The sequence below is a fragment of the Microcaecilia unicolor genome, chromosome 7 (genome assembly GCF_901765095.1).
Source record: "Microcaecilia unicolor chromosome 7, aMicUni1.1, whole genome shotgun sequence".
Taxonomy (NCBI): domain Eukaryota; kingdom Metazoa; phylum Chordata; class Amphibia; order Gymnophiona; family Siphonopidae; genus Microcaecilia; species Microcaecilia unicolor.
In genome coordinates this window covers 252,006,788-252,020,498 of record NC_044037.1, presented here as the reverse complement: position 1 = coordinate 252,020,498, position 13,711 = coordinate 252,006,788, and the positions used below count along the sequence as shown (strand labels likewise).

Below are 13,711 nucleotides of genomic sequence, written 5' to 3'. Positions count from 1 at the left end.
CTATGGTAAATAATAATTCAAATGAAAGTACTTGGATTTTGGATTCAGGGAGCACATGCCATTTAACCAATTGTAAGGATTTCTTTCAGGAAATGTGTCCAGAGGAAGGTATTCTTAAAACTGCAAACGCAGGGACTGCTAAGATCCAAGCAAAAGGTATTGGATTCTTAAAATGCAAAGTGTCTAATGAAGTTAAAGAAATTCCTGTAAGTGATGTCTTGTATATTCCCCAAGCAGTTTGCAATATGCTTAGTGTATCTACATTAGATAAGAAGGGATTTGTGATTCATTTTGAAAACAGTAAGTGCACAATCTCTAAAAATGATGAAGTGTATGCTGAAGCTTTTATGCATAATGATGTTTATAAGCTGAACATTTCAGGTGAAGCCTCACATATGGCGCAAGTAAGGAAGAATGATGGAAAATGTAGTCTGGAAATCTGGCACCGCCGCCTGGGACATCGTGATTCTAAGGTGATCCAGGATCTTTACAGTAAGCAACTGGCCACCGGCATTCAGATAAGTGCAGATGCTGGTAAAATTGAGAAATGCATAGACTGTGTTACTCAAAAAGGTGTGAGACCCTCATTTCCTGCATACACAGGAAATAGGAGTAATAAAGTGCTGGACTTAATACACAGTGACTTATGTGGACCGTTTAATATCCCATCATTGGGAAATAACAGATTTGTGCTAATATTCTTGGATGATTTCTCTAGATATTGTGTGGCCTATTTGCTGAAAGAGAAAAGTCAAGTCACAGACATGCTGAAGAAATACGTAGCCATGGTGAGCAATAAATTTGAAAGAAAACCAAAGGTTCTTCAGACCGACAATGGTGGTGAGTTCACTTCACAAAGCATGCGCACATTTCTAGAACAAGAAGGCATTCAACATATCACAACAGTAGCTTATACACCAGAGCAAAATTCTGTTGCAGAGAGAAAATTTAGGTCACTTGTGGAAATGACCAGATGTATGCTGTCAGATAGCAATCTCCCTAAAAGACTATGGGGGGAAGCCATTCTCACAGCAGTGTACCTACAAAATAGAATGCCAACTAAAGGCGCTGAGCGCACACCACATGAGACATGGCATGGTAGGAAGCCAAACCTGTCACACATAAGAACATTTGGAAGTACAGCATATGCTCATGAACCAAAACAAAGAAGGCATAAGCTGGATTCCACAACAGAAAGGGGCATTTTAGTTGGCTATACTCCAGGACACAAAGGATATAGAATTTTGAATCTGAAAACTGGCATTGTTGGCATAAGACATGTTACATATTTTGATGAAAACAAAAGGGTTGATAAAGGCTGGATTATCCCAGATGAGCCTTATCATCCAGAATATGAAACTAGAACCATAATAGACATGCCAGTGTATATAAATGCCATACCAAGGCAGATGTCTGAAAGCAACTCATCTGTATCTAACGAGGAACAGGCAGAGGAATCAGACACAGAAAGGATCATTGAAGAAGACAGTACAGTTGGAGAAGGGGAATCAATTGGAGAAGGACTCTCAGATTTTGAGGATGCAGAAAGGTCGGACCAACCTGTTGTCAGACGCTCATCCAGGGAAAACAAAGGTGTTCCACCCCCAAGACTGTCTTACCTAACAAAGTCAGCAGAAGCTCAAGAGCCCTTAACATGGGATGAGATTGAGAAAATGCCAGCAGAAGAAGCTGCTGAATGGCATAAAGCTGCACAAGAAGAAATTGATGCATTGGATAAAAATAATACTTGGATTCTTACAAAATTACCTCCTGGCAAGAAAGCTATAGGATGCAAATGGGTATTCAAGTTAAAAAGGAATGCACAAGGAAAAGTGGAAAGGTATAAAGCCAGATTAGTCGCAAAGGGATATCTTCAAAAATATGGAGAAGATTTTGATGAAGTGTTTGCACCTGTAGTGAAACACACGACAATCAGAACACTTCTGAGCATTGCAGTCTCAAAAGGCATGCAAGTCAAACACATTGATGTGAAAACAGCGTTTCTTCACGGAGATATAACTGAAGACTTGTACATGGAACAGCCAACAGGTTTCATAAATACAAAACAAAGACAGCTAGTGTGTAAATTAAACAAAGGTCTTTATGGATTAAAGCAAAGTGCAAAATGTTGGAATGATAAATTGCATGAAATATTGACAAATTTAGGATTTAAGCAAGGTGAAGCAGATAAATGTTTGTACACTAGGTGCACAAATGGACAATATGCATACATTTTAGCTTTTGTTGATGATCTGCTCATTGCAAGCAAAAGTGAGCAAGAGTACAAGGACATTGTAAAGTGTTTAAACCTCAATGTTGAGATAAAAGAACTTGGTAATGTGTCATACTATCTTGGTATAGAAATTGAGAAACAAAATGATGGTTCTTATCTTCTAAGCCAGAAGCAGAAAATAAATGAGCTTATTGAAAGTTTAGGTATGCAAGATGCCCAAGTTGTAAGCACTCCCATGATCACTGATTTTCTGAAGGATGAAACAGTAAGAGAACCTTTACCAGATAACATCCAATATAGATCAGCCATAGGTAAGCTTTTATATCTAGCTACCACATACAGGGCTGATATAGCAAATGCAGTAGGAATTTTGAGCAGAAGGGTCAGCTCACCTACCAAATCAGATTGGACTGCAGTTAAAAGGATGGTAAGGTATTTAAAGGGTACCATTGATTGTAAATTAAAGATTTCAGCCAATAGTAATCCAAAACTAATATGTTACTGTGATTCAGATTGGGCAGGGGATCATTCTGATTATAAATCCACAAGTGGATATGTGTTTATGTATGGAAATGTACACATTTCATGGGCCAGTCATAAACAAAGTATTGTGAGTTTGTCTTCTACAGAAGCTGAATATGTGGCCGTATCGGAAGCGTGCAGAGAACTGATGTGGATTGAAAAACTTTTGCTGGATTTTGGAATAGCTGAACAGAGACCAATCCAGATAATGGAAGATAATCAGAGCTGCATCCGACTGTCACAGAATGACAAGGTTCAGTCACGCACCAAGCACATCGCAACGAAATACCACAACGTGCGAGAGTTGGCGAAAGAAGGGGTCATCAGTCTACACTATTGTCACACCAGTGAGATGACAGCTGACATCATGACCAAACCGTTACCCAGAGAACATTTTGTGAATCTGCGTATAAAGCTTGGACTTTGTATGAATAAATAATTGCATGACAGTTATGCATGAGAAGGGGTTTGTTGGAATGTATTGTATTTTACATGCATTGCCTGTCACCTATTATTTCTCTGTGATTACTCTGTGACCTCTGATGTGAATTACTTAGAGAGGTCACACAGCTATGTAACTTCCTGTGGGGGTTAGACACAGCAGATGCAGCACATGCAGCACATGGAGCACATGGAGCTCATGATCTCTCCTAACCTGAGAGGATCTATGGTGGTGTGAGCATCCATTACCATCTAAGCACATGGAAGGAGCTGATAATACAAATGTATAGTAATATGTATATATAAGCCTGTCTGATTATAATCTAACTACAAACTGTGAGTAAACAGATGTTTTGTTACTTCAACTTTAAAGTGACTCAGCAGTGAATTATTCAGGGGTGAATGAGAGAGAGATGAAGAAAGAAATTAACATTTCTAAAGCTGAAGCTGTGTGTACTAAAATCTGCTAATTATTTACTACAAATAATCCAACAGTTTCGCTGGTTTCCTCACATAGGGAAATAAGTAATATATTTTAGATACTGGGGGATATGATTGTTCCGGTATCTGCAAGGTTTCAGTACGATACTTTTTAAATGTAACCAAGGGTGCTATAGAAGCCTGCTTCAAGAAATTAATAAAGCGCACTGTTTTTAATCTCTGCTGATTTTCCAACGTCTCTAATTTTCTCTGTAGGATTAAGTTTTCTTTAACAATTGCACATTGTCCATCTTTTCATTTAGAAATATCCACTTTGTTTTGAATATCAGAAGATTCCAAATTTAAAACTTGCTGTCAATTTACCCACAAGGGAGCTCCATATTTCCCTTTTGCTGTGGTCCAAAGCAATTGGGCTCAAGGCAACAGAGGGGAAGGAGGTGGATCCACATAGTGCAGCTCTTTTTCTCCTCCTGTCACCAAGTAGCATAGGAGGGGGAGGGATTTTAAATGTACTGCCAGCCTCTGCCTCTATGATCAACTCATTCTCCAAATCCCCCATGGTAATTCCACAAGGACTAGGCAAGTCCACGTGAAGGGCTGCATTTTGTTGCCCTTTCCATGGTCACGGAATCACAGGACAATGGGACTAATGGTTATAGTCACATATGACTCACAAAAGAAAGCTGGAATGCTAACAAGAATCCTGTATCTCCCACATCCGACTTTCTGCCATCTTTCAAGCCCTTAGCTTTCCGAAAATGCCTTTAACTGACAAAAATGTCCTCTGTCATATGACTTAATTGTGATTGTATTATTTGTATTATTTGTGAAAGAGAGAAGAAGAACAAACTTCGCGCCTTCTGTCTCGCTGCACCCTACGCCTGGAATAAACTTCCTGAGCCCCTACGTCTTGCCCCATCCTTGGCCACCTTTAAATCTAGACTGAAAGCCCACCTCTTTAACATTGCTTTTGACTCGTAACCACTTGTAACCACTCACCTCCACCTACCCTCCTCTCCTCCTTCCTGTACACATTAATTGATTTGATTTGCTTACTTTATTTTTTGTCTATTAGATTATAAGCTCTTTGAGCAGGGACTGTCTTTCTTCTATGTTTGTGCAGCGCTGCATACGCCTTGTAGTGCTATAGAAATGCTAAATAGTAGTAGTAATAGTAACAAACACCTCCTTGAAATGCAGTTATCTACTTTACACATTTTTAAAAACAAAACTGGCTCCTTTTGAGACAAATTTTCAAAAAAGTGATTTTTTTTTTGCACACTAACCCCTTGATTCTATATAATACGGCTTAAGTTACGTGTGCAAATCCAGTCATATTCTGGATTTGCGCGTGCAACTTAATTAGCCAATCAGCACTGATAATTGCCAATTAACAAGCGATTATTGACACTAATTGGAATTAATTAGAATTTACAAGCACAACTATATAAGCATATTATGTAAAGTAAGGTGCATAAATTATAATGTTATAGAATATACCTGGTCCACGTCTAATTTAGGCGTCAGCATTTATATCAAGTTTTATTTGGCATAACTGCCTGCCACTAAATTTAGTCACACAGATGGGTGCTAGGCATATTCTATGAACTGTGTCTAAATTTAGGTGTACTTTATAGAATATGCCTAGGTGTAGGTTTTTTTCGGAGCTGATTTTTTTAGGCATGATATATAGAATCTAGCCCTAAGAGGAGAAGTTATCAAGCTGCGTTAGGATCTTAAGTCACATTATTTGCACCTTAATGCAATTTAAAGGGCTCTAAAACAGTTTGTCTTGCCCTAGTACAGTGATATTTAGGTCACCATGGGTAACACAGTAACGTGATGCAGAATAAGCAAATTCATATAAAGCAGCTCATTACTATGTAAAAACCAGAATGTGACCAGTTGTGGGCCTAAAATGATGGTAAAATAGTCCCAGCCATGCTGATAAGGGCAGTGCCTTCTCACCAGGGGCATAGCCAGAAGTGCATTTTGTTGGTGGTGCGGGGGGAGAAGGGCTCAAAGTTGGACTTAAGGGACCAGCTATTCTCCCTCCCCCCCCCATCATTGCAACCGCAACATTGAGGCATACCTTTGCTGGTGGGGATGCCAAGCCCCGCCAGCTGAAGAGGTCTCTTCCGTGAGTACCACCTATGCTGCACACTTCGTCGGCATTTCTGCACATGCTCAGTTCAGTGCGCCTGCTGACTTAAGCACAGGTGGGACTTGTAGAAGAGACCTCTTTGGCTAGCGGGGCTTTGCATCCCCACCAGCCATTAAAGCGGAGGAGGCCTGAACTGAAGATGAAGGGGCCCAGGCCCCCAAGCCCCTCCTGTAGCTATGCCACTGCTTATAACAGCACATAACTTACAGACTATTGTAAGTCTACATGCTAAAGTGCCACACTTAGTAGAACACATTTACACCTTCTCTTGACATGGCGTAAGTGGGTGTGCCGATATGTAAGCATGTAGTGCAAGCACAGCCATTATAGATTAAGCACTTAATGCGCTGCTTCTAGGCGCCTAAGTTGTAGTGCCCAGTTATAGAATTACCCCCTGTCTGGACAGTACCATGGCAGTCCAGGGGCAGAGTTGGGTTGAACCCAGTAGTTATCCAGGCATTGCAGATATTGAATACTATACACACAGAGTCCTAACTATGCCCAGTTAGTTGTCTGGGTATTGGAACTGAATATTGGTGGTACTTGGATCAATTTTGTGATCCGCCAAAGACCTACATTTTCAGTGCCTGCGCCCAGAAAGAATAGGGTTACCACATGGCTCCAGAAACGGACACATTGATCCAGTCCGGGTTTTGCTTCCATTGTGGAAGTAAAACCCAGACTGGCTCAATATGTCCTCCTTTTTCTGGAGCCATATAGTAACCCTAAGAAAGAAGCCACCCCTTAAACATCCCGGCCTAATTCAGTCTGCCTACCACGAGCTGAATATTGGCTTACCAGTGCTTAACACAAGTGCCTAGGATAAGGCTTGAGGAGGTGAAGCCTTTCCAAAACCCAGGACAGCAGACAGGAGCAGGAGCTCAGCCATGCAGCACTGAGCATGTAGATCAGTGATTCCCAAAACTGGTCCTGGAGGCACCCCAGCCAGTCAGGTTTTCAGAATATCCACAATGAATATTCGTGAGAGAGATTTGCATGCACTGCCTCCACTGCACGCAAATTTCTCTCATGAATATTCATTGTGAATATCCTGAAAATCTGACTGACTGTGGTGCTTCCAGGACCAGGTTTGGGAACCACTGATTTAAATGGAAAACAAGGCAGGCACTAGGACTGTGACAGAGGCAGGAGGTTAGACAGAAACAAGCTACCTGCTACTGCTGTTAGTTCCCTGCCTTCTTTCTCTGATTGGTCCAGGTTAGTAGAATGACCAATCAACAGCCAAGATGTGGAAACACTTTCACCAAATACTTCAGTGTCAAGAGAGGGGCACCGAGAGGAGACTGCAGGAATATTTTGTATGGAGTGGTCAGTAGGAGGAAAGAGTGAGTGAGGTGCGTTCAGAACTCTGCTGCACGCCTTATCTTCTGCCTGGACCGATACATTCATATTACCCCTCTCCTCAAGTCACTTCATTGGCTTCCGATCAGGTACCGCATTCAGTTCAAGCTTCTGCTACTAACCTACAAATGCACTCGATCTGCAGCCCCTCCTTACCTCTCAACCCTCATCTCCCCTTACGTTCCTACCCGCAACCTCCGCTCTCAGGACAAATCCTCCTTTCAGTACCCTTCTCCACCACCGCCAACTCCAGGCTCCGCCCTTTCTGCCTCGCCTCACCCCATGCGTGGAACGGATTCTCTGAGCCCATATGCCAGGCCCCCTCCCTGCCCATCTTCAAATCATTGCTCAAAGCCCACCTCTTCAATGTCGCCTTCGGCACCTAACCACTACACCTCTACTCAGGAAATCTAGACTGCCCCAACTTGACATTTCGTTCTTTAGATTGTAAGCTCCTTTGAGCAGGGACCGTCCTTCTTTGTTAACTTGTACAGCGCTGCGTAACCCTAGTAGTGCTCTAGAAATGTTAAGTAGTAGTAGTAGTAGGTGGGGGCACAGAGAAGAAAAAAGCGGGAGAATATGTGATTCTGAGAGATCCCAGGGAAGTGGGGGGGGGGGGGGGGAGTGGAGATTTAGTTTAAAAAATTATGCCACCAGTACTCCCCTGCTTCTCTGTTCCAACCTCCCCACATGAGTGAGTAATAGCCTGTGTGGTTTAGCACAGAAGAGAAATCTGTTTCCTACACTAAATTACACTATTAGATTTCATGTAATCTCTCTATTGCATCTGAATCCCAGACCTGAAAACTGCATTGTAATGTACACAATTGTTTGTCTGAAGATAGAAACTGTTGCACACGTACATCTTTAATGTTCTCTAGTTTCTTGACTGTTTCATACTCCTGGGTGATCGTTTGTGGGAAGTAGCATCTGGCCTTGTCATCTTCATAATCTGCTTTGTAGAGTTTCTACAGGATGGCATGAAGGAAACAGAGTTAGGATTAATTTTGTCAAGGATGATCAGTTTTCCTGAAATGAACAAAACCTTAAATGCACATATTGGAAAACTTACATCACTCGTCAGTGATCCAACTTTTAGGCAGTGCAGCATATGTGGATCTTCAAAGCTGCCTATGTAACGTCCCAAAACATCCTGCTGATATTTATCCTTGTAGTGAATCTGAAAAAGAAGAAAAGATTGAGTGGGCTTTCAACAGCTACATTCTATACACATATAAAAGATACAAATGAAAAAAGCTACTTACATCATTAAAGTTTTTCAACACAATATCCAGTTGATACTTCGGTGTTTCACAGTAATTAATGCTTTTCCCCTTTGTTTTCTCATAGTTCTCTTTGTATAAAAGCTTTAAAATAAAAAGGAAAGGATTTTATGTGAAAACATTTCTTTACTCAATCTAATCCTACCTTCTAAAGTGCTAATTTTCTGGAGAAGCTAAACTTAGATTCATAGCACAACTATTTAGCTATGTAGTAAAGCCAATCAACACATAGTAACATAGTAACATAGTAGATGATGGCAGAAAAAGACCTGCATGGTCCATCCAGTCTGCCCAACAAGATAACTCATATTTACTGCTTTTTGTGTATATCCTACTTTGATTTGTACCTGTGCTCTTCAGGGCACAGACCGTATAAGTCTGCCCAGCACTATCCTCACCTCCCAACCACCAGCCCTGCCTCCCAACCACCGGCTCTGGCACAGACCATACAAGTCTGTCCAGCACTATCCCTGCCTCCCAACCACCAGTCCCACTTCCCACCACTGGCTCTGGCACAGACCGTATAAGTCTGCCCAGCACTATCCCCGCCTCCCAACCACCAGCCCCGCCTCCCGATCTTGACTAAGCTCTTGACACAGCCTGCTCTGCGATGTTAGGAATGATAGAAGGAGAGGATATGGCGTGAGATTATAGCACCTTGTTATTGGGAGTGGGGACATCTCTTTGTGAAAAAGACTTGAACAATAAACAAGTGGCTCTCTTATTGGTTAAAAAAGGGATTCTGCAATTTTGGGATAGCTGACCAGGAACTGCCTCTTCAGAGATGGTTGCCATTAATGAAAGATATGGCAGGGTTGGAGCTTTGTACATAAAAGACCTGGAGAAATTGTGTTCAATTCTGGTCGCCGCATCTCAAAAAAGATATAGTGGCATTAGAAAAGGTACAGAGAAGGGCGCCGAAAATGATCAAGGGGATGGGACGACTTCCCTATGAGGAAAGGCTGAAGCATCTAGGACTCTTCAGCTTGGAGAAGAGATGGCTGAGGGGAGATATGATAGAGGTCTATAATATAATGAGTAGAGTGGAACGGATAGACGTGAATCGTTTGTTTACTCTTTCCAAAAATACTAGGACTAGGAGGCATGCGATGAAGCTACAAAGTAGTAAATTTAATACAAATCACAGAAAACTTTTCTTCACTCAATGTGTAATTAAACTCTGGAATTCGTTGCCAGAGAATGTGGTAAAGGCGGTTAGCTTAGCGGGGTTTAAAAAGGGTCTGGATGGCTTCCTAAAGGAAAAGTCCATAGACCATTATTAAATTGACTTGGGGAAAATCCACTGCTTATTTCTGGGATAAGCATCATAAAATGTATTGAGCTTTTCTGGGATCTTGCCAGGTATTTGTGACCTGGATTGGCCACTGTTGAAAACAGGATACTGGGCTTGATGGACCTTTGGTCTGTCCCAGTGTGACAATACTTATGTACTTAAGGTGAAATGGATACAGTACAGCCAGCTCTGACATGCATTTCAATATCGCATTATGGGGAATGATTCACATATCAACCACCAGATTGGGAGTGAAGAGGGCAGGAATGGGCAGAAGGGGGGGGGGGGGGGTAACTGGTGTGGGAAAGGGGGAAAACCCTACAGCTTGTCAATCTTCAATGACTCCCTAGATGAGAACCAACTGGGGAGTCGAAGATGGCTGGAGGAAAGGGAAGTGGTGACTTCAATTTCGTGCAGAAATATGTAATAATTACTACATAGGACTGATTTTCAAAAAGTTGTGCAGGTTATGATCTTCAGTGTTCTGGACTATTGCAATATTATATACTTGGGCCTGCCTAAGTTTTGTGTACAGGCATTGCAAATGGTCCAGAACTCAGCTGCTCGGCTGGTAACTGGCCTTTCACAATTTGACCATGCGTCTTCTTTGTTGTGACAATTATGCTGGCTACCTAAAATGCAACGGATTAAATTCAAACTACTGTTATTGGGTTATATCATGACTCTCCCTGCTATCTACATACTGCTTTCCAGCTCTATGTACCATCTAGGGCACTGTGTTCTGCTCATGCTGGTTTACTTTCAACAGCTGATTTGAGGTATTTACGATTACAAATTACCAGAACTGGTACTCTTTTTCTGTAGCTGAACCTCAAGCATGGAATAAGCTACCTTTGTTTTTGAAATCTCAGCAGTGTACTGTATTATTAAACTGATGATGAGGTGTTATCTGTTTGACCATCTTATTGATTCCTAATGCTGCTTTTGCATTGATGCTGTAGTACTTATGCTGAACTGATGCCATTGTGTTTCTGAGTAGTCTGTATTGTCGCGTCTTTGACATTATCCCTCCTGTTTACAAAGCTGCGTTAGTGGCTGCCGGTGTGGTAATGCTGACCCAGCCCATTCGGCATTGCTGCGCAGCTTTGTAAACATGGGGAATATGTATGTTATGTTCCTACCTGCCTTAGATAAAGGCAGGCTATAAATGAAATAAACATTCAAAAACATATACACTGTTTCACAGTTGAATGTATTGGGTATTGTTTCTCGAAAGGGTAATGGGGGCCTAGCGTTACTCAGTTTCATGGGTGACTGAGCTGTTTTTCTTTTGTTGTAACATGTTGGAAATAAATAATCTTAAAAAAAAAAAGACTGTATTAAACTCTCAGCTTCCAGATTCACAGCTACAGTAAAGCTTTTTCTAAAGACAGAGGTTTGAAGCACAAGATGAGGTGGCTTTAGTGATACTTACATCGCTCTGCATTTTAGCCACCTTCACAGAATGAAGCATCTTGGGATCATCACGAATGCTGAGGGCTCCAATTATCTTCCCTTTGCTCTTCTCATAATCCTTCTTATATGCCACCTGCAGGAAAACCAAATATTTTTCAAGCACAGCCCAAAATCTTGACTAAAAAATAATAATTCACATTAGGGAACTTACGTCACTTGAAATCCTGCTGTTCGCTTTAGCCACCTTAAGTGGAATTGCATCAATTTTTAAACCAACATTCTTAGATTTTAGTCTCTCCCAGTCGTATTTATACCATGTCTAAAACAAAAAAGAACAATTTATGACAAATTAAAAATCAATTAGACTTTATGGAGGCATCTGGAGGACATGCAATAGGAGCCTGTTCTATAAAACAAAGTAGGAGTCTATTTCCCTTTTGATTACTAACAACCTGATATAGATGCACCCAACATTTAAGGACTTGCACTTAACAGTAGCCTTAGATCCGGTGTATGTGCAACCAGCTAAGTGCGGCAGGGACAAACATAACTTAGAATATTCTGTAAGTTATCCCCTGGATTTTATATATGGTGCTAAGATTTGCATGTCCAAATTTATGTGTGCTCCCAAGATGCGCATGTGAATTAATTAACCATTTTGGTCACTTTTCTCCTAACCGCTTTAAGCTTTTTTACATCCTTAGCAAGTTATGGCCTCCAAGTGGGACCTTACCAATGACCTGAACAAGAACATCAACACCTCCTTTCTTCTGCTGGTTATACCCCTCTCTATTCAGCCTAGCATCCTTCTGACCATGGCCACTGCCTTGTCACATTGTAGAGATTGTCAGATACAATCACCCCAAGGTACCTCCTCCTAAGCTACGCTTATCAATCTATCTCCTCCTATCTGGTACATCTTTGGATTTCTGCACCCCAAGTGCATCACTCTGCACTTGGGGTGCAGAGATGGGGAAAGGGAGCCCTTATTTACTGTTATGTTTTTTTTTATTATAAATACAAAACAAAACAAAAATGAAAGAAAAAAAAAAAAGAGATGAATGAATACCCCTAGCAATGAAATAAGTCAAAATGAAGGGAGCTTAACCCTAGCACACCTCATATTTCCACTGACCAGTCATCAGTATGTGACTAATGAATGACAAAGATTTTCATGCACTGTATCCCTTGTGTGCAGATTTATCTCATGCATATTCATTGTGATATCCTGAAAAGCCAACTGGCTAGGGAGGTGCTCCTGGTCAAAATTCCCTCCTCTAAAACATTTTAAGAACATCATTTTATTCCTTTTACCCATTATTTTTTCATTATAGGTGCTATTTCCAATTAGAAAGTTGTACCTGGTTGTGTTAAGACTCATTGTTCAGACCTGCTTTTTGCAGATTCTCAAATATGACATCATTAGCTTGTTATTTGGCCTAGTCAGTACTTTTTCAGTTGCCTTAGGTTGTGTAGCTTAGCCCACCACTATTCCAGTGGTAGGTCTGAAGCCAGGCCACATATTAACACATCCTTCCCAGACAGCCCCTCTCATCTCGGTGCTTTACAGACAGAGAAATGAGTTACTACTGCCTAGTTAGAATGATGTTCATTCTATTCATGTTGGAAGCATCAATGTTTAAACTGAAGACCAAAGTGAAATTTGAAACTGCTAACCTCAAATTCACAGTATAAGCAGATGCTTTAGACAACCAGGCAATCAACTCTAAAACAAGTAAGTAGGTAGACAGACAGACAGATAGAGAGGCTCATACTTACATCACTGAGGTTATAGGCATTAAGTCTTGACTGGAGAATGAAGGGCGCGTCTGCTGGAATATGGCACTTGGATTTTTCTTGTTCATGCTTGGCTTTATAATTCATCTGAAATAAAATCAGAAAGCAAGTAGGTATGTGAGAAGTATAAAAACCTGTGATTTTATTTGAAATCTCTAAGGTCAGTAGACAGGTTTCAGCAAAATATACCTTCTATTTTCATTATGTATGTTTTTTTTTTACAGATATTTACTATAATAAAACTCACCCTCAATGTTCTGAGGACACTGACGTCACTGAAGCCAAGCCCTGACTTCCTTCAAAAAGGTTCGAAGGTTCGTGGTGGTGAAGCCACCAAAATCACTCCGGGCACCGCCCTCGAGGGCCGAGCAATGGCAGAAGAACGAAGGGGTTGGCAGGGAGGCGGGGGGGGGGGGGGGGGGGGGGAAATCGCTCCGGGCCCCGCCCTCGCGTCAAACGTCATGATGTTGGGGGCGGAGCAATGGCAGAACAATGAAGGGGTTGGCCAGGGAGGGGGGTGTTGGCGACGAAAACCTTGCTAGTGCCCGTTTCATTTGCTCTGAAACGGGCCTCTTTTACTAGTACTATATAAACATCTACTGTTAAAAGATGAAGAACACATTTTCAGCATCTGTGAGGTGCCCTAAATAATAATTTGGATACTAAAGGACCTATTTACTAACATGCATCAATGCTTTAACACACCTTAAGTGCCAGTGTATGCCCTTGAATTGTCATTAATGAAGAAAAATTTGTCA

At 41.4% G+C, this 13,711-nt stretch overlaps 1 protein-coding gene across 1 annotated transcript in view; it reads right to left on the bottom strand.

Moving 5' to 3' along the window:
• The window catches only part of NEB (nebulin), a 424,680-nt gene that overhangs the window by 330,676 nt on the left and 80,293 nt on the right, over positions 1–13,711 (bottom strand). Inside the window, 6 exon segments of the mRNA XM_030209286.1 lie at positions 8,027–8,131; positions 8,236–8,343; positions 8,429–8,530; positions 11,176–11,289; positions 11,368–11,475; positions 12,936–13,040. Coding sequence (XP_030065146.1) covers positions 8,027–8,131; positions 8,236–8,343; positions 8,429–8,530; positions 11,176–11,289; positions 11,368–11,475; positions 12,936–13,040 — 642 coding nt within the window.